At 42.1% G+C, this 22198-nt stretch overlaps 1 protein-coding gene across 1 annotated transcript; it reads right to left on the bottom strand.

The window, feature by feature from the left end:
* Positions 1-3772: 3772 nt before the first annotated feature.
* frmpd3 (FERM and PDZ domain containing 3) lies at positions 3773-20742 on the bottom strand (the record flags this gene model as incomplete). The annotated part of the gene is made up of 15 exons (XM_080035879.1): positions 20687-20742; positions 19937-20091; positions 19356-19458; positions 18670-18715; positions 17765-17869; positions 14500-14607; positions 12280-12411; positions 11239-11358; positions 10741-10877; positions 10104-10230; positions 9669-9758; positions 9267-9446; positions 8877-9012; positions 7315-8202; positions 3773-6594 (listed from the first exon to the last, which is right to left on the bottom strand). Exons 1-15 carry the CDS (start codon positions 20725-20727, stop codon positions 3773-3775), a joined length of 5190 nt encoding a protein of 1729 aa, XP_079892005.1. The 5' UTR covers positions 20728-20742.
* Between the last annotated feature and the right edge of the window lie 1456 nt (positions 20743-22198).

The raw sequence follows: 22198 nt of genomic DNA on the forward strand, positions 1-22198 counted from the left end.
CCCGCAGTTATTTTACTGCCTCAAATTGTTTAGCTGTTAAAAATCAAAAACAAAAAACATGAATGCTAGCGCTTTGTCAACGTTATTGTTTGGACACAACTATATTAAACCTCAATATTGATTGTGGGTTCTCTGGAATTGTTTGCTCCAAGGATATTTACCACCTTTCCTAGCATATGGAGGTAGCTATAGCTAGTCACTAGTGCAAAGGTAGGTTAAGAACAGACCATACAGTATGTTTAGACACTTAACAATTGCCAAGCTTCTTAGTGCTATCTATAATTGTCTCTATTTTGGCAGAGATTCCATGCATGTGCCTGGCACGCCTGGCACTCCTCTGAGGGCCTCTGAGACAACATGGCAAACATCTGATAACATAACAAATGTTCTTCACTGAAATGCAGTATGTGAAAGAGGTAAGAAAGGACAGTGCAGTACAGGTGAAAGCATTTCAGAGTAAGAAAAACACAGGTGTAGGTTAGTAGCATAACATTATCGATGACTGTTCTAAAATTGAAGTCATCATAATGTATTCATTTTAATATTTACACCTGTGCTTTTCCCTTCTGTGAAAATGTCATTTGACTGTGTGTTTAGGTTTGGCTGTTTTAAAAAAAAATGTATGAGTGTTCTCTATCATCCCACAAAAGTTATATTTTCACTGCACATAATGTTATTGCAATGTTTTTGGCAAAGATGCTCCCTCGGCTGGCTCAATCTGCTTCTCAAATGCTTAGCAAAAATACGAATAACACAGAAAAGGCAATTTTTTAAGTACGCCAGAATTCTTCAACAATCAATCATGTAGGCTAACTAAACGGTTTTCGGTGAGGTTTGCACTGTCGAGTCAACATTAGTTTTTGCCAGAGGACAAATGAATGAGGCAAACACAACAGTACGAACTTGCTGGCGGCATCAAGGGAGACAATTGCAGATAATTTATCGTTCACATGACGCCATTTGTCTGAAGTCATTCTAATGGATGTCCTGTGAATACTCCCAAGTTTACTGCATGCAATGTAATTTCCAAATTATCTGAAAGAGTTTATATAATATACTTTATTGCTGTTAAAACATGGGTTACTTTGTACACAGACAGAAAACCACAGTGAAGACAAGGTCATTGACAGTAAATAAAGACAGGAATGAATTGGTGCACACAAAGAAACAATGGATTAAGCCATGGTGGGCTCATTGTGTGAATGAAACACAGACATATCCACACAGTCTAGCAAAGCAACGGAACAATGACAACCACAGAAAATGTTTGTAATCGTAATGTTAAAATGTTGGCAAGTGCTGATGAAAGAAAATTAGCTGATATTCTTGTTTATAAAAATAATCACGTCCCATGCTTTATACTTGATATACTCATTAAAATATATGTTTTGCTATTAGTCTCTATGTTACATTACTACTATAAATATCTACCTTACAGACATGTTTTATTTTTTACTGTTTACAAAATAGTGAATCATTTGGTAGAAGTAGACGTGTTTTTCTAATCCTCTGAAATATTTCATTTTTACTATTTACATTTACAGTGTAGAATAATACATTTCCATATTGAATATTATTTGCAAAACATTAACATATTACCACAACTCCCCTTTAATTTTTCCCGTTTTTCCCCCCCTCCCACTTGAAACGTGGAAAATGATCTGTACAAACAGTTTCATCGCCTTCAATGGTCAACTTATCTGCCCTTGAAGTTCTAATACGTAAGGGAAAACATGCAGTACAGTGAAATATAAAACACTGCATATGGTTATGGAAAATGCCACATCAACAGTGAAGGAGAAACCGTTAAAAAGAGAGTGCTTGTTAACACTTTCAATGTTTTCTGAAACCAAGGGAACAAGTGCAAGAAAAGCTCATATCCCGATTTCCCTTTACTGGCTAAAACTTTCAGTGCCAAGTTTAAAAGTCTTACATTTGGGCTATATTGCTAAAGTAATGAATAGTGGCACTGTCCCCAAAAAGACATATTAATAACAAATAATCAAAGCTTAACAAAAACAGATCAAGTTCACAAAAATGCAATTCGCTCAAAATAAGAGCAGTTTAAAGACAGTATTTGGCTACAAAGTATGCGTTGCATTTAAATGAACCAATATTTGTCAAAAGTAATCATTTGCAAGTTTGTTTTTAAACATTAAACAGTACACTGTATGGCATTCGGTGTCCTAAAATTGGTTTATGTTAAATATGTTGACTTACTGTACCTATGGAAAACATTTTATCATACAGTATTTTAAATACCTTAATGATTTAATCCATAGGACTGAGCTACATAAAGGGAAAGAAAGTATTACATTTATTGTCTCTGGTTTCGTAGAACCCCAATTGTCACTGTTAATTTGGTTTCTCAGCACTTTTTTTAACAGTATGTCCAGTATACATGTTAGGCCAGCGCAACTGTAAAGCCTCTGGGATTCATTTCCAAAAAATAACAAGATGATGAGACACAAAGAAGATTTCAGACAGGAAACGGATGTGTTAGTTTTATTAAAATACATAGAAAACTACTTTGTGGGTTTCTTATATATTTTCTAGATTGCACAATGTATAACAGCACATAGAAAGCTAATTGTCTTATACTGTATCGGAAAACCTGGATAAAAAAAAAGGATCATTTGAAACAGGTAAGCTTTAGCTTTGAGGAGATGAATTATGTTATACTAGTGGTGTTGACTCAAGTGAGTTTTTCAGCAGCAGAGTGAATTAAAAAAACACTTTATCGACCATTATAATATACATTTCAACTTCAGAGCTAATTTCGGAGGTTGTGCAAAATTCTAGTGATAAGCTTACTCACTTGCAGGTGAATGGCTATATTTAAAACTATGATTAACGACAAGTGAGATGCAAGTGAGCCATGGATCAGTGATGGTGTGAAATACACTCTGTGCGTTAGTAAGTACTGTGTTGGTATTCTCCACAGCTGAGTGAGGTAACAACACTCGTTACTGTATAGTGGATAAGACTATAACTTGGGTCTCTGCTACATTGTCTGCCCTATGCAGGTGTGTTTCATGCCTGCACTGTTATATTGAGAGAATGGGCTTCTGTCAGTCATTGTAGTTCAGAACGTCATACTCGTCTTACAGTGGTTTTCATTTTTCCAACACGGTCACTGTCACATTTTCACTCGTCTCAGTGCGCCAGACATGGTCAACATAGCTAACCGTGATCTCCACTTGCATTACAACAATTCAACAAACAAAACACATCACCATCTAATCAACCAACGCTTTGGACTTTGAAATGAACAGAAGTCGCTACTTGACCAGATCTCTGAAATGTTTTTTTTCAAGAGCATACATGTATTTATGATGATTTATTATAATCTTTATAGTTCTCTTAACTCAATACAATTCAAATATATTATTCATGTTTTTCTTCACAAAACGTTATATTGTTTGCTAAGAAGACACAACTCAAATATACATTACATATAAAATATTATACTATAATGACTTATGTATATTGTTAATATTGATATGAGGTGTGAGTAGCCCTGTATCACCCAGTCTGTCATAGGGTTCTTACTCCATTGTGCATTAGTTTGGTGTATCTTGATATCTCAAAACAAGATCCACAAGGCTACCTCAGGGCCTGTAAACATGGGATGGAACAGCTGCATTGCAAATTTTACTGTGGATGATTCATTGCATTATAAAAAATGTAAACAATAAACAAATAATGAACTTGGATAGAGTAGCCACCCACATTCTGGACTGTTTTGATTACATCCCTTCCAGATTTATTCTTACTGGGCAGGTAAATGTTTGATGGGTCGCGTGAGTGAGCTCATGTTATTGGTGTTGGAGGGAACTTGAGGACTCAGTGTCTTTGTTGGCAAGCTGCTTGAGTGTCCCATTGATTCTTCTGCTGCACGCAGTAGCAAAGTGTAGTTGATAGCTACTTCCTCAACTTTTCTCAACAGCTGCAGCCTTTGGTTCTCTGTACGAACCCCTCTGACCAGTTTGATGAAGGTCTGTGTTAGTTCACACAACACTTGAAAGCTGGCTGTGACAACAGCAAGCATACGTGTGGGGCTTTTTTCAACACTTGCCACTCGCCGACAAGATGCTCTAAATTCTTTGAAGCGCACCGCCAGCTCCTGTTTGTACTCTGTAATCTGTGAGGGCTGAAGCCGAGCCTCGCCCTCAGCTTGTGGGCTGTTAGCACACTGACGCAGGATAGCTAGCAACTCATTAGCATCCAACTGGGCATTTAGGAAACCATCAGGCAAGCTGAAACTTTTCCCCTGTAAAGCCTGTACCCGTGCCAGACTCCCCTCCAGTGTACTACAGGCTCTCAGGTCAATTTCCTGTGTGTGTGGCTCCTCCTCCTCCTCCTCTTCCTCCACCTCCTCCTCCTCCTCGACACTGCAGCTCTCTGCATTAAGAACCTGGAGTGTTTTACTTACTACAGGAAAAGTATGCGAATCCAGCTCCATGCCTGGAAGGACTTGAAGGGGTATGGAATATGAGAGCTCATCCTTCTCACTGCTTTCATCTGCGGCTTCACACTTCCTGTAGCAGAAACAGAATGAGCAGCATTTATCTTTGTCCTCGCTGTCTTCACTGGGCATGGTCAGCAGCACCTCACAAGGCCCATCTTTGCTTTCACGCAGGAGCTCTTCTCCCTGAATGAAAAATACACCCTTTTTCCCCTTTCCCTCTGTCTGGTGAGACTGAGTGTGGACTGGCTCTATTGGGGTGGGGAGCCTCAGTCCTGTGGCCCTCACTCTCTCCATCTCTTTCTCTAGACTTTTGGCTTTGGGCTTTACCTCAGCATACACAGGTGTGCTAGTGCTGTTATCCAGCTCTCCTATGCTGTATCGCCTCTGTAGTTTCGTATATTGTGCACCTCCAGTGCAATCTGTTTGAGAAGTACAGGCGGGCAAACAGGAACCCTGCTCTCCCCTTGGCTCTCTTGACTCAAGGCTGGTAGAGCGTATTCGTGTCGTCTTGATCTCTAAGGTCTGAGGTCTCCTTGTAGCACCTTGGATTTGAGGGGCTTCGGAGATGGCTGGAGGGGTCTTTGAGATAGTTCTCTCTCTGCCTCTGTTTTGCGTCTCTGTTGTGGAGCCTACTGGTGTGTCAGGTAGTCGCATGCCCCTACACACCCGCTTACAGTCACAGCTGCGACGCTGCTCCCTGGAAATGCCTGGTGCCTTTAGGACAGGGCTGGTGCGGAGCTGGCAGGCACAAGGAGTGCCTGAGGGCACAGGTGAGGAACCCTGGGGCAAGAATTCTCCCTGGGATGACTTGGGTTTCAGCAGCTCCTCCAAGAACTCAAGCTCATACTGGCGGACTTTCTGCAACTGAGCCCTTCGTTCATCTGTTTCCCTTCGCATTCTAGCGGGGAACGTAGCTGATAAAAGGTTTCTGAAGCTCAAGAAAGGTCGTTGGGACTTCCCCTTTCCACTGCCTTGCTTTTTCGAGTCTCTGGCTGGGAGAGTGGAGACCTTATCTACTAAGTGGCTAGGGGTTGATGGATCATCTAAAATAGGTAAGGATTTTATGGAGCATTTCTGAGTCTCAGGGTGGGATTTGATCTGGACACCCTCTGTTTTGCTTTCAGGTGCTTCTTTCCTCTCTGCTTTTACAGGCAAATGTGGGGAATACTTGGTTTGTATTTGAGGGCTGGGTTTTGCTAAACTAGGATCTGCCCCTACTCTCACCGCATTTTCTTTACTGTTGGGCAGCTGGAGACCTTTGGCCCGAAGACGCTCATCATCTGTGGGGGAGGAAGATTGAAACATCACCACCTTCTGAACTTGTGGGTCTTTTACTCTTAGTTGAGGCCCAAGCTCGTGTTGCACTGGGCATGTGCAGAAAAGGTCATCAACTGTTAGAAGTTCTGTAGAGTTTGAAGGCTTCATGGTCTCACTAGAGGCAGTCTTGGCATCTTGGCACATAATAGTGGGAGAAATCTTAGCGGAGGCAGTTCTGTCCACAGGCAGGAGGATAGGTAAGGCTTGGTTGCTAGGGTCTGAATTAAGAGGTGCTGTTGTCTTCCCTTTTATACCTTCAGAAAGATTGTGGCTAAGTGTATCCCCAGAAGAATTTGATAGCTTCTGATCTTTACTGGCTGTAGCTTTCAGTGATGCATCCAAACCTTTAGGTTCCTCAGGTGACTTAGAAGGGGGATCAGGAGTTTTTACTTTGGTGGACTCAGAGGTTGCTTTTATTTCTGCTTTCTGTTCAGTCTGAGTAGTGTCTCGATTGCCCCTCTGTTCTGTTACAACACTGAGCACTGCAGAATCTTGACTCTGACTGACTTTAAAGGGAACAGTCTTGCTGAGAATGACTTGCTTGGGTGGACAGCCAGTACGGATCTGACCCATAGAGAAGGCCCCAGTCCCGATGGTCTTTGCAGTGCATCCAGGGATTGCCAAGGGAAAGTCACGGCGGCAGAGGATACGGTCCTTGTTGATATGGTGAGCCAGCAAGTAGGCCTGGTTCTGGTTCTGCTTCATAGCCGAAACCATTTCAGAAACGTCTGTCAGTTCAGAGGAGTTGGTCTCGTGGCCTGAGTCCAATGATGACTCGGGTGTAATGGCAGCTAAGACAATCAGGCCTGAAGAGGAAGGCAACACAGGACACTGTTAATAAACAACAAATATTAAAACAGATTATCAGAACACAATATGCAGCCGAGTCTTTCATTCATCTTAATGACTTAACAGAAAAAAATTATTCGTAATAGTTTTAATTTGTTCTGATTATCACTCCTTTACAATTAGATTGAAACCCCTACCCAGACTGTACTGTGCATTAGTGGGCTTGCCTGACCCAAGATGAGAGAACTGATGCCTTGCATGCATGTGTGTGCTTTATACATTTTCAAAGACAAGCAATATTCTATCTTTATGTTCATTTAAACTGAAAAACTATTTACAAAAAGGTTAATTTTAAATACGGCATGTTTATAAAATAAATAAAAATAAAGTTGTTAAGACATTCAACCTTGTTGTATACAATCCAGCTTTTTAGTTGCTTGGTCATGTAAATGTAGGTTTTTTTGCACCCTATTGTTAGCTATAAATTAATCTCGAACCTTCTACCTTGATTATATGCTTGTTTGAAGTTATCATACACACATTTCCCCATACAATTAAGATATTACAGGATATTCCTGCATTTCACAAGGAGATTCACTTCAGTAATAATAAAGAGGTGATTTTCTGTGAATATACTGTGTAATATAGATTAATTAAAAGGTAGCATTTTATTGGATCGCTATTATTGTTAATTATGTGTGTGAGATGTGAGCTGTGGCAGGACTGGGGCTGTTGACCTGCAGTCTGTGTTGGTTGTTGTGGGTGATGGGGGTAGTCCTCAGACGCTGCCAAAGCCTCTAGCGCCTGTAAAGTCGACACCAGGGCATCATCAAGCTCTTGGGCATGATCTCGGACTGTTCTCGTGGCCACATTGTCAATCAGTGTCACAGGCACATCTTCCTTGGCCTTGGCCAGCTTCTCAGAGGCAACCCCTGGGCTGGCATTGATCCGAGCCCTCCTCCCTCTCTTTGCATCATCCTCATCTGAACTGTTGTCCCTGAAGCCAGGTGGTGGGGCAGCGATAGCAGATTGTGGTGGTTGGAGCTTCTCACCTCCAACATTTGCTTCCTCCTCCTCCTCTTCATTCCCTGGGGGCGGTAAGGCCATGAGGTCAACAGCGCCTACATCTCGGGAGGCACAAGCACTGGAACAGTGTTTCCCTGAGCTCCCACTACTGTTTGCTGCTTTTGACCCACCCTCTGCCTTGTGCCTTGCTTTGCAGGAGTCACAGAAGTATCGTGAGGTTTTCTGGGATTGACTCATTGTCTGGGATCGGATTCTGAAACCTGCATTATCGACGACTGGGCTCTCTAACACCCCAGCTATTTCTTCTGTACTCTGCTGGGTGGGGTCTGATTTGGTACGGGGCCGCCCAGGTGGCTCTTGGGAAACAAAGTTTTCATTGATGTCAAGTTCAGCTTCAGTGCGTGCTTGGAACTCTTGAAATTGTTGTTGTTCTCGAAGATGGACATGACACAGGCCAAGATGCTGGGGCTCTGCTGGAACTAGGGCCCTTGCAGACCCCGTCTCCCTGTGTGAGCTTTCCCTCTCGTCTCCTCGCCGCCCTCCACTTGGCAAGCCGGTTGCCCCCGAACGTGGGTGGGCATGGTGGGAGCTTCTGTAATCTGAGGATAGAATTGTCAAAGCAGTGGAGAGTTTGAAGTGTTAAGAACTAGTGGGGATAGAGAAGATCCAGATTGGAAAGCAGAGGCGACAGCTGGTGGTCACATGGGGATTATTTGTTATTTCAAAGATGGTTGTTGAAAGTTGAAGTTTGTTTGAGATTTGGGGGTTAGATTCTGGTGGAATGGAATGGTATGATGATCTCCTCTGTATGTGGACTACAGGCAGAGACAGCAGATGGCAGAGCATCTGTTTGGACAGCAAATGTTTATGATTACAGCATTAACTTCACTGTAAAATTCCATAATGTTATCCCATTCCAATGAGTCAAGATTGAGATGAGAGGAGAGACAGCAGAGGACGCCATGGGATGGTAGATCCAGGATAACCTGGTTACTAAACGTAATGGTTTTCAGCCAATGAAGAAGCAGACCAATGCTTATGTAGATTGAACATAAAATGAAGATAGCCAAGTATTTCCTGAAATGCAGCTTCAAACATGATGCTGAAAGACACCTTCACCTATACAATTCTAAATGTGTGATTTGAATGGTTTGTCTTAGGTCTTTAAGTAAACAATGTTGTTTTCAGTAAATGTTTTTACATTTGATGTAGGTATAGCATATGTAAAAAAATTAATAAAAATAAACCTATGTAGAGTAGACTTCTAACATACCTGCCTTGGTCAGCTGTGACTGACCAGCGGTCCGGAAGTAGATGGTCCGTTTAGGGTCTACAAACAGCTTGTAGTAGCCAGAGATGAGGCATGCAAAGTTACTGGCTTCAGGCCACTCCATAAGTAAGACCAGGGGCTGCAGAGGGTAGTAGGGAGGGGAATTAGGAGACTATTTAGGGGACAGGCAATCAGCATTGCCTGCTCATTTTGTAATGACCTGATGATGTAAAATGTATAAAAATGTTTTGCAATTAATTCGATCATTTATAAAGTTAAAATGGAAAGTGCATTCCTAAAGAGATGGCATGAGCAATGAATATTGTGTCTGCTGCAAAATGTTTTATAATCAGTTATAATTGGACTGTTTATCTTTAGAATCTCTAGTAATACCTTGGCCTCATGGATTGTCACCTCCACACGGGCCACTCCTTGACTCTCTCGGTAGAGCTGGATCTTTGCAACCCTACTGAACTCGGTCAGAACTGTTGTCAGGTTGTTCTTCAGGTCAATCACATGACTAATGCCATGTCGAGGACCCACCAGTAGTGATGTTGCGGATTCTTTCTCATCCTGTAGCAGAACAATGGAGGTTTACAACTGTTTGACCCCATCACTATATTGGAACATAGCATCAAAAACCACTGATTAGGCAATCCCTCTTAAATGTTAAATCAGTCCACTAAAAAAAGCATGCTCCTTGTGTGACTCCATGCACAGCTTCAAAGATGAATGAGTACAATTATTGAATCAGGAATTAAAACAGATGCACATGTATTCCTGTACATATATTACCAGTCCAACCGTCTGGAACAGTATTCCACCAAAAGGTGGGAGATCGTTGAGAACACGCATGTACTGTAGCTTTCCTTGGATCGGAGGAACCTGTGAACAGAGTGATAAACAAAAAATGCTCATCTGTGGAACAGGGATCCTCCTCCAGCGCTTCCCATGTCCACCTGGGGGCACTGTTGAGCCACATATGTTGGTCCTAATATGTTACGCAACAGTTACATCTACAGAGATAAACGGCTTGTCCTATACATTGTAAGGCAGACATAATACAATACAATAAATTAACTGTATCTATGTATTTGCAGTGCTTATACATGTGTTACAATAGCAGTATAACCTCAAACAGTAATTATCCACAAATAATTATCTACATATTCCACTCGTGGAGATTGTTACAATTAATAACTGGTCTCATAATTTTTTATATGGAGAAACCTTGTTGCCAGATGGTGGCGGATGCTGGTAAGTCTTCAGCAACTGAGACAGGGTCTTGCACACATTCTTCTCCTTGACTGTTGGAAGTAAAGTCAGGGGAAGGAAAGGCTCTAATCCCCACTCTTTTCTGTGATGAAGACCAAAGGCAAAAAAGATGGCAAAGTTAGAGAAAAACAACTATTGTTAATCACAATCCATGGAAGATGTCACAAGTAAAAAAGAGTCAGACAAAAGAGTTTTTTATCCTCCTGCTTTGGTATGGCCACTCTGAGTTTATCACAAGCACAGTGGATCTATTCTGCTTCTATGGTTGTGATGGTGCAAGCTTTGTACTTGCTGCTAGGCGGAGGGTTTTGAAGAATAAATGAACAAAATGAGGTAGAGATGTGATTTCACGTAGTAGTGGATTGCTTTTTCTCATAACGACCTAGGAGAAATTATCCTTGAGCAATTTGAGTTTTTAATACAATTGAGATGAATAATTAATCATTTAGACATTTTTGAATGAACAGACTTCGATGTGGGACTTGCGGCTTTGTACACAAAATTGGCAATGGTATACAAAATGTAATACATCATTTTTTGTCTGTAATTTATCACAAGTTCATTTGAAAATTAATTTAGTTTGTGGACTCACTCGACATGCTTCAGGGAGATCTTCTGATTGGGCCGAGCGGAGGACACAGTGATGTAGATATGGAGCGCTGCCAATCGTAACGTGATGTCAGATTTCCAGTCCATGCTAAAGCGCTCCTTGATGACGTCATTGCGACTCTGTTGGGACATAGTTGGATGTTGTTTGTTACACAGCTGACAGCAAACAACACTGTTAAAAACTGGAATCCCTCTGTAAGTCATATATTCATTTAACTGCCAGAGACCACTTCCAAATTCATAAGACAATTTAAAACCATTTTTGGAGAGCTTCAAACAGGGCCATTGTTTCTTACTTTAAAATCTGTCAAAAAAATGATCTAATACTGTAAACAGTAGCATACAACTAGCTATCTTCCTTTACGAACATCTTAACATTGACTCCTTGTTGGCACCCCCTGCTCTTCAAGGAGACAACCCTCCAACAGGGCAATCAATCGAATGACACCCTTTTAAATCCTGATGTAATCGAGCACTTTACCTGTATATAGAGGTACTCAAATGCAGCAGGGTCCCTTCTGAGCAGGTCTGCAGGGTCCTTGGGGAAGAAGCAGACGCGGAACAGACACTTCATCCCTTGGAAATAGGTTCTATGCACCACCTGAGGAAATACGACAATATCAGCTAGATGGCCAGTTACATCATAGGCATTAGTCACTCATATCACAGTCTCATTTTCCATTAGTGAACACAGTGTTCTGCATCCTGGATACACTTGAAGCGCAGTGTATGTTCGCAAAGTGTAAGTGTATATATTTTTTTCTAATTGAAGTAATGCACACTAATCCATAATCCATAGAACTGTTGAACCAGAAACCAACTAGTACTACAGCCTGGCGGGTATCTGCCTCTGCAAGGCATACAATTGCAGAAAAGGTAAAGCTTTTGTTTTGGTGTCATGCACAAGTAGAAAAAGCATCTGAGGGGGCGCTCTGGTGGCGTAGTGGATAGAGCGCTTACCATATTGGCTTCGGCCTTTGTTGCAGTGGTCACGGGTTCGAATCCGACCCGTGGACCTTTACTGCAGGTCATCCCCCCCTCTCTCTCTGTCTCTCCATTTCAACTCTGTACTATCTAATAAAGCTTGAAAATGCCAAGAAATAATCTTAAAAAAAAAAAAAAAAAAAGCATCTGAGGCACTGTAAAAGTGGCAATAGCTTATTTCAAGAGGGTCGATCCGCGTTTCCCAAAAACTGTAACGTGATTGAGCCACACGCTACGTTAGCAACATGTATGTCTCCCACGATCGATTGCTGATTGAAAACAAAAGACAGACAGAGACAGGAGGAGGCTCTACTGTACACAGTTACAGCTTGAAACCTTAAAGTTGCACGTTGACAGTAACAAGAAGCACAGAACCTGCCGGGAGCGATGCATGAAGCGCACACTGAGCATTTCCAGTGTGCGACCAAATCATTTGCTGGTGTGACTGCAGGTTGCAACGGTCCTACTGGTGAAAAAGTAAGTCTAGAGCCAATTGAAGCATTTTTTCGCACATTTCTTATACATTGAGTTGTCTTACATGTGTCAGAGGCTGGTTGTCCTGCAGGAGATGCAACCTCTGATTCTGATCCAGACCACCTGCCTCCAGCACCAGGGCAAAGTGCTCAATGTAGCGCAGTGAGAGGCGGTCCTGCAGGGACGAGATCACATCCTAGAAAAATAGATGGAAAAAGATTAGAGACTGAAATGTATTTCCACAGTGAGAATACATTCTATTGCAACATTTATTTCCACCCTGAATTCACTACCTGTTTGTAAAGTGCAAGTTGATATCCTTTAGATTTGACTTTGATACCATATTTGTCATATTGCGCTATGGAAAGCTCACATCTTGCATCCTATTTAATGGATACATTCCTGAATGCCGGGTTGTGCAGGGCAAACTTTTGGTCTTGTGCAGATCAGTATCTGTAAATGGAGGTTTTCTCAAATCTTATGTCTTAAATATGCAGAGCCTATCTGAGCGGAAATTCAAAGCTCATCACATTGTAATGTAGGCTATGCCTAAGGGTAAGGATTCATTATTTCTTTGCCCTCATACAGTATATCAGAGACATTGACATTTAAAAGGATTACATTGTAGTGATACACTATAGTTTGTATGCACGTCTTCACTGTGGAGGCTCATTAACAGCTGTAAAGTATGAACACTAATGCTTTGCTTTGCATGAACACATTAATTGACATTTGCTGATGTAACCTTAGCAACAGCTGTCTCTGGAAAAAAAGGCCCAAGCACTTTTAACAGTACCTGGGCTGTTTGCATTAAATAACGCCCGGGGATGCCATACAAGCAACCCACAGAATGCTATAAATTGTAGCCTTAAGGGTGAAGTAAGCGGTTTATTTATGTTAATATAAGTGATCACTTACATAATGTGCGCGTTTCATAAAGCCGATCTCTCAGTCAGCTGCTTTGCATGTAATCGTCAAATAAAATTATTGGAGTATCCCGAAATTTTTATCCAATCAGAAGAGAGAACGCTACAAACCGACACTCGTTTCACTCATATATAGTATATACACTCCATGGTCTCACTGCCGGTGCACGCCAGAGCAACAGATGGGTGAATGTGTATGCGCCTACAATGGCGGAGCAGGTAAAAATCCTTCCCATTGTCTGTTTTGATGGTTTTTATCACAGTTTTGGATCTGAGATGATGCTAGATAACTTGCTGCTTGAAGACCGCAGTGCATTAATGTGGTGACGTAGGGACGAGCGAGGGGACTGCTAACTGCAGTAACTGACAGGAAGTTAGCTAAAAGAACCATTCCGCTTACAGCACCTTTAAATACTTCAGGGAAGCTTCTGTTTGACAGACATTCTAATGGAAATACATCCGGGCATCCTATTGTTTCATTGATTTAATCAATGAAACAATGGCATTGTCAGTGGCATTGTTTTATTGATCTGGGCCAGCTTATTATGCTGAATTCCATTTAATTAGGCTGACATCGGAAAGCTTCCACCATGTCTCCTTTAAACTGCCGCCATGTTTCCTCCTTTGCTCTCTCACTCTTACAGTATGAGCGGTGGAGAGATCTGTGAGATCTAATAGAGTCTGTTTAATGAGTCTGCTCGGGAATGTCAGACTCATCTTAGAGACGGACATAGAGACAGAAATGACCTCTGTCTGCCTGAATTCATTTGTTGCCTTATGGCCTTAATCACATTACTGAGAGCCTAAGTTTCCAAACTGATTACTTATGTAAATTTCAATGTTAGACAGGAGCGAGTTTTGGTTTAAGTGTTAATTTATGTGACAGCTCCTGCCCCAGTGCGACACCAGATTGTAAACGCTGCTATACTGAGAAATACAGAGAGCTTTGTGGAGATGATAGGCTTAATCAACTTTGTGTCAACTTGTTTGTTGATGGCTTGAATGTAATTGAAATAAATGTATATGAAAAAGTTACGCACTATTTTGAGATAAGCATACAGCAGAAATGGAGCAAGAGAGTCTAATACTCACTGTCCTTCTACCTCACCAGCTACTTGCTTACCTTGCTCATCTGATAGCCATTTGGTGCTGGGCAGGTATGTGTAGTTAGTCTTAATAGCTTTTTTTGTTGGAAAATATCCTGATGGGACCAGTAATGCTAAACAAGATGACACTAAAACGCTCCAAAGACCAGGCAGCTGCAGAGTTGGCAGATATTATCTGGCCATTACCTGCATAGGTATTAGCTGCGTCAAGTAAAAATCACCATTAGGTGTCATCCTGTAGTGAATACATACCCTCACAGTGGTACGGCTATCAAATGTAAAGGACTTAATCTGTCCATTCTCCAAGAACACCTTCAGCACATTTGGTATGAGAAGCAAGGAGTCGTCCTTGAGCATTGTCTGAAAAGATGGCCGGAGAAAACACCATTATTGCAGTGAAAAAACAATGGCATGTGTAAATGTGATAGAATTTTTTGTACAATACAAACACAATCAGCTGTAGTGATAGGTCTGTGCTTTGCTGTTGAAGCAAAAAAAACGTAGAGAAGAAAAAGGTAGTCCTTTTAGGAGTAGTGTTCAGAAACAAAGATGCCCTATGTGAACAATGGAAACATACCTTAACTGAAGTATGGACAGTCTGAGAAGGAGTGAAACTTAGGAGGCCAACCCCATGCTTTGTATCAAGATTAAAGGAGGGCTTACTCAATTGATCTATTCAAGATGTAAGCCATGCAAGGTTACTGCTTTTACTCAAAGGACTCATTAGAAGAAAAACGATGACATGCAGTTCACTTCATTCTTGCTCCGATGTGAAGTGACGGGCACTCTCCCTTTACCCATCACTCCCCTCCCCAATCCTGTTTTTATTTAATCTAACTGAAGGCTTTTTAAGAAAATGACTGTTCTCATTATGTATAGTTTCAAAGAACCCCAGTTGTGTGACCAGAAGGCAAGCAGGTATCTTAATGTAATAAGATAAGATAGGGGGATTTAATGTGACATGTGGCAAGGATGCAGAGGGAAACGGCAATACAGCTCAAGTAAAATCCTCCATAAAGCACCCAAAATCAATACTTTTATCTTTTTCCCTGTATTTTTTTCGATTTTTTTCTTTCTAATGATGACATTTGTAAGAACAGTAGGCAGACATTACCCGTTTCAGTAAAGGGATGTGGATTTATTGCAACAATAGATCTCAGAAAACACATTTAGTTTAAATGGAGATCTGTGTCCATAGCAGATGCCAGACAGTCTGTTTTTTAGAGAACTTAAGTGTTCAGAAGGCCCAGCAAGCTGTTATTCTCAACAGATTGGAAGCCTTAGTTATGGGTGAATAACAGATATTTCTTCATACTGATGCATAAAAGTAAGGGTGGACCGTTGGAGAGCCGCCACTCACGGGTTCTCACTTCAAATAGCAGGCCAATACCTTTGTTCTTTTCATGGCACTTTTCGACTATATGGTACCGGCTCTACTCTACTCGCCTTATTTGGGGTTCCACTCTGAAAAGGTACCTGGGTACCTACTTTTTTGGTCCCTAATCCTTTGAGGTTCCAGTGACCAGGAACACTGCTGACCACTGATTAGTCAGTTTCATCTGGGTCTAATTTCTTTCAAAACTGTCATCACGGACAACCACACTGAGGTCGCTCGACAAAGTTCAGCTTTTCCTCACGTTAGTGGCTGACGAGATGGTGCCACCCACAAATACAGAAGCAAACCAGTAGCAACACATAGATGCCTATGTTAGCCGCTAATGTCGTTATGATTACCATACAGAGAGGAGGTGCTATCATGGGTATTCTTGTAATGGAAAACCAGATGGAAAACCACCTCAAGAAAAGGACCCGGTACTAAAAGTGAATTGAGAAAACTAGAGCCGGTACTATGTAATGGAAAAGTGGGAGACTGAGCTGGAGCCGATTTGTCACAGTACAGGGAAAGTTTTAGACGAGCCAGCGCCAATCGCCACATCCCTTTCTCCCCCTCTAACTAAACATATGCCAATGTGCCTTGTAACCTTCTGATGATCAATAGTAACCTGTGGCCTCTGATCACTGCAAACAGAGAATTATTAAGAAATGTGTTTCCATGTTGTGGGAAGTTGGTGGCTGAAACATCTGATCGTTACAATTCAAAGTGTCCCCATTTATCTCTGCACCTCAGTACCCTGAGCTCTGATGAATTGGATACTGCCAGGTATTGCACTTGCACTGCCTAAGTGGATGGTAAAATCAGCTGTAATGAAAAGCAAGCTTGAGCTGCCTGCCCCAACACTCTGCATTGACTTTACCCAGAGGTTATCAGATACCTGGTGGTCCATGTGATGAGCAATCCTTTTCTGTACATCCTTTCATTAAGTGCAGGTAAATAGAAAAATACAATGATGTAATACTCGTTCCTCTGACTACTTCGTTATCGATTGTCCATTACTGGCATCTTTGTGCTCCCACTTTACATACACTTTTACCTCCTCCCCACACCCCACTTCAATTCAAATTCAAATTCAAAGAACTTTATTTTTCCCGTGAGGGAACTTCATTTGTGGTCAGGCACATACAAACAAGACATACTTCAACAATAAATTGTCAGTATCATGTACGAGAATAAATACATTCTTAAAAGCTAAAAACCCTGTGGGTAGGGAGAAGGCTTCAATAGGTTGAAGCCTGGAGTAATGGGTTGGGTTTGGCGGGCTGGGGGGCCTACTGTTTATTCAACAGCCTGATGGATGCTGGAACAAAGGTGGACATGGCTCATTTGGTTCTTAGGGGCAGGGAACAAAGTCTCCTTCCTGAAGGTAGCAGGTGGTACTGGTTGTTGAGGTTATGGGTGGGGTCCGATATGATCCGTCTACTTTTCCTGATGGCCTGTTTTTCAAATATGGCTGTGAGGGTGATCCTTGATCTTTGAGATGCTTGCATTAGAGGCTGTATGAATATTGTACTATAACCGAACAGGGGTTGGGCTAGAGGTATTTGTGCTTTCCTTGACAAGACAGAACAAGTTGCAAAGTTAATTTGAGAGGACGGGGCATGTAAATAACTTCCTTAACTGATAAGGCATATTTTTAATGGATATTTTCTATACATTCCTGTTTTAATATTTGTAGAATTAAAAACATATATTTTTATTTATTTATTTTTTATTAATGGCAAGTTTGGGGGCATGATGGCAGGGGCTCAAGCCCCCTTGGGTACTATATGTGCACGTGCCTGGAACCAGAAACAGGAACCTTACACACTAGTATTAATTCATGTAAAGTCTCTTATCTGTTAATTGCACAGTGGTCTAACCCAACCCACATAGCTGTTATGTGTAGCTTTCAGATGATTGATTAATGAGCTAAGAAAATTGCTGAACCTGATGGCGCTGTCATGTGCAACCAACCGGTTCAGATTGGACACAACCAGCCATAAACATTTCAACATTACTAAGTGATATTATGGCAGCTTTCAAAATGTTTGAATGATTTCCAAGTTGCTCCTTTGAGAATTTAAAAATAGGAAAGCATTTTATTCAAGGCCAAAGCGAAACATGATGAGTTGAACTTACTGTATCCGGGTCGCTGATGGACACTTGCTCTGAAAAGCGCACTTTAGGCGGGTTGGTTCGCAGGCGGGCCTTTTTGGCTGCACTAATGAAGGCAGACTTAGGTGACTGAGGATAAGATGAAAGAGAGGAACTTGTGAAACTACTGTACATGGAAGAAGAGACACAAATGAGAGAAAAGAACCCCTGTGAGTGCCAATGCTAGAGAGACATGAGTTTGTAGAGCTCGCTGACGCTGCTGCACTGCGACAACTGCAAACGTGGCTTCAACATGAAACCCACCAGCTTGAAGTTTACAATTTTTTAATGCTGTGTTTTAAGCACCAATTATGATATTACTCATTAAGAGCCAACATGTAGGCCCTTCGCTGCGCAACTGCTTCACAAGCCATTTGAATATAGGACTCAAGGTTACAAACGATGCAATATGATTTAAATCTTTGAATTTTTGTAATACCAAAATTGTAATACAAATAAATATCGTTTTAATGTACGTAATCAACTGGCAAAGTTTCATAATGAAATCTGTAGGGGATTTTTTTTTGGTTAACTCTAATCACCTGCAGTATCTCGCCTTAAAATATCCAGGTCAGTAAGATGGCTAAATAACACCTTGTATTGCTTCCATATGGATGGATACACAAACAATCTTTACTATATAAGGTTTCATGTATGTGCGTTTATGGATTTGTTCCGTGAAGAAAAAGAAGAAAAAATACTCTAATGTGTTAGGCATGGCCATGAATACTAATAGGTGTCTGCAGTGCATTAGTGTGCACTGGTGGAAGATAATACTGTACGCCGTTTCTGTATGATTCAGAGTGACAGGAATAGTTAAGACTGATGAAGGGTGAGAGACATCCTGAAGGATAGGAAGATGAAAGAGAGCGAGTGTCCCATTGTACTACCTGATGGGGCTGCAGCACAGTGAGAACTATAGAGTCTTTGCAGCGTCTATGGAAACACAACAGAGAGTGGAGTGGGTTAGATAACGCTGTGGACAGCAGCATGCTATTTAGATAGCTTCTCCGGGTTTTGGATCAGCCATTTCCTCGCTGTCCTTCAGCTGCAAAAGGGGACTGACTCATCCGCAGGTTTGTGTTGATGTAACGCAACACTGATATAAGATGCATCCTCATTATACCCACGTCCTCTTAAAGGTGGAGTCAGCGATGATGGAGAACGCTTGTTGTCAAATTTAATTTCTGTCAAAATCAGTGAATATCTTCTCAGAATCTGCTAGCTGACTCGTTTACAGAGCCTAGGCTGTGTTTTAACACCAGATTGCTTCTCAGCACACACACACACACGCACGCACGCACGCACGCACGCACGCACGCACGCACGCACGCACGCACGCACGCACGCACGCACGCACGCACACACACACACACACACACACACACACACACACACACACACACACACACACAGTACAGGAGATATTCATCAGGGTCTAACATCAGGGACAACAAGCATTCTCCAGAATCGCTGAGTCCACCATTCGTTTTCAATTTCCCGTGTTACTAGTCCCCTGGCCCGCCCTCCCCCTCCCCTCCCTCTCCCTCCCTCCTGGGATAGTAAAGGATGTTACCTTACAAGGTCTATGACTCTCTCTCGGGGCGCGTCGCTCACCGTCTCCTTGTTAATGGCCAAGATCTGGTCTCCAGGAAGAAGTTTGCCAAAGGAGGGGCCGTCTGCAGATAAGATGGCACCATAGCAAACCAGCAATGTCATATTACATGCCGGAAAAAAACAATGTTTAATTTGATTCATCTTAGGATCTTCTTAAAGGTGGAGTCAGCAATTCTCGAGAAAGCTTGTTGTCAAAATCAGTGAATATGATCTGCATAGTATACTGGCCTTATTTCCCATGGGGGAAGAAGAGGCGTAAGTAAGTAAGTAAGTATACTGTGTGTGCCCTGAAAGAAATCTGGTGTTAATACACAGCGTAGGCTCTGTAAACTAGTATGTTAACAAAGACGGCCCAGCGTAGCTAGCAACTTGCCCGTTTACTAAGCCTAGGCCGTGTATTTTTCTTTTACAGCCCACACACACACTGCAAGGACAAGTAGTGGATCGTGAGGAGATATTGACTGATTTTGACAACAAGCGTTCTCCAGAATTGCTGACTCCTCCTTTAGCTCTAATTTTCCAAAAGACACACACACTAACCAGCAGAGACGGAGCGTACAATAACAGGCCTCTGGCTGCCCGCGATGAAGCCAAAGCCTTGAGTCGGGTGGCGCTGGATAGTGACTTGTCGAGCTGAGGCAGGACTTAGGGTATCACTGTCCATACCATCCTGGCTCTCCTCTAACATTGCAGGGCTGCAGCGTATACAAACAAACACATACAGACACATGTATGATTAAAAAGATAAAAAACAAGCATTTTTTAAATCAGGCCTATATAATAATATATATATATATATATATATATATGCACTCAAAGCGCTTTACAGGGTTCCATTCGTTCACACACAGTCATACCGGTGGTGGTAAACTACAAGAGTAGCCACAGCTGCCCTGGGGCAGACTGACGGAAGCGAGGCTGCCATTCCGCGCCATCGGCCCCTCCGACCACCACCTCAAACACACAGCAATCATACACATTCACAGTGAAGGTGGGTGAAGTGCCTTGCCCAAGGACACAACAACCATGACACAGGTGGCCGGGCGGGGATCGAACCGCCAACCCTTGGATCATTGGCCAACCCGCTTAACCACCTGAGCCACAGTCACCCCAATATATATATATATATATATATATATATATATATATATATACACACACACACACACACACACACACACACACACACACACACACACACACACACACACACACACACACACACACACACACACACACACACACACACACACACACACAGTATACTGTAGGTGTCAGGGTCATGTGTACCTGTCACATGCGTTCGTGTGTCCATCCTGGACCTTGGCCATCCCCTGAGAGGAGGGAGCTGCATGGGACACGGTCGCACTGCAAAAGGCTCTCTCTGTTTCACAATCATTCACCTGCACATGAGAAAAGGGGAGAGAATATTGCAAACAAAGCAATAAGATACTCTGCTTTCTCCAAAGTACAAATACTCTTCTGTAGCATTTGGTTTAAAACCAGAGCTCGTCGAAGCGCAATGCTAAAAATGCAAAATATCTTAACAATCAAGCTTACAATCACATATTTCTTCCGCTGTCAACAAGTTGCATTTGGCTGCTCATGAGGCTGTGCGTTGTGTTGGAAAATTGAAGTAAAAATGTAGACATTTTCTCCCCCGTTGAAATATGTTTGCTAAAAGCATCTGACATTTGAAGACTGCCTTAAGAAAAGGAAAATAAGCAATTATGAAGGACCTTTATCATAATGCACATCCATTAGAAGGAGTAACACATTAGCGTCTCTGAATCTGGCAGGCTCTCCCTGTGTGTACTGTTCTAATGCTGTGAACCGCACATTCTCTTTTACAGCTGCCTGTGTGGGAGGCAGCGAAAAGCAAGATTACTGAAAGACCGTTCGTGAGCGTGCGTGTGCGTGTGTGTGTACCGGGCGTGTGGGTTTTCTGCGTTTCTGTTGGTAAAAAAATGACTGAAAGAATAATGGATGGAAAAATGATTGCGTGCGGGAAAGAGACACCCATTGTGATGTTAATGGTACAGATGGGCTGAAACAGAGTGAGAGAGAGAGAGAGGGAGAGCTAAAGAGCACATCGGTAATATTCAGGATAGCTATGCAGGGATGCACCGTCGAGAGCAAATACCTCTTCCTGAGTGCCACAGGCAGAGAACAAACTGTCAGTAACAGGAGCATGAGTCACATTAGTCGATAGTTCAGATTTATATTCCTGTCACTTGTTGTTTCTGATAACAGTGGCTTATGGGGGACCACGGCTCATTTACAATTCCGCCGATGCATTACTGATCTCTACCTTGTGTCGTGGGTATCAGATGAGGCTTGATGTATCCTAGATAGGCTTCTTATTGAGCTCAGTCCATGACCAAGAATCCATTACGCCACCTTGGAATTTCAATTATACTAATAATTTAAAGGGATTAGAATTCCGAATTCCATATTCAGCTGACTTTCAGAAGCTCATCTGTCTGTATGAAAGGTGATGCATGGCGGCGGTGACAAATGATGTCGCAGCAGCTGGTTCTGCCTCTAAAAAGAATTACATGTGTTTGATTGAGAGTGATTATTTTCTCCTTTGATTCTCCCCGTGGATTCTGACAGTGCGCTTCTCTAGCCATTTATTCTCTTTCTTTCTTTCCCCTCTTATCCGTCCTCTTCCCACCATCTATCATGCCTATCACCTATTCTGTGGGACCCTTAAGGAGCTGCCAGCAACTATAGCCGTCCATCAGGTGTGTGTGAATGGTGTGGGTCGCTGTGAAAGTCAGTAACTCCTACTTGGCACCT

Source organism: Ammodytes marinus, assembly GCF_949987685.1.
Source record: "Ammodytes marinus genome assembly, chromosome: 10".
Classification (NCBI taxonomy): domain Eukaryota; kingdom Metazoa; phylum Chordata; class Actinopteri; order Uranoscopiformes; family Ammodytidae; genus Ammodytes; species Ammodytes marinus.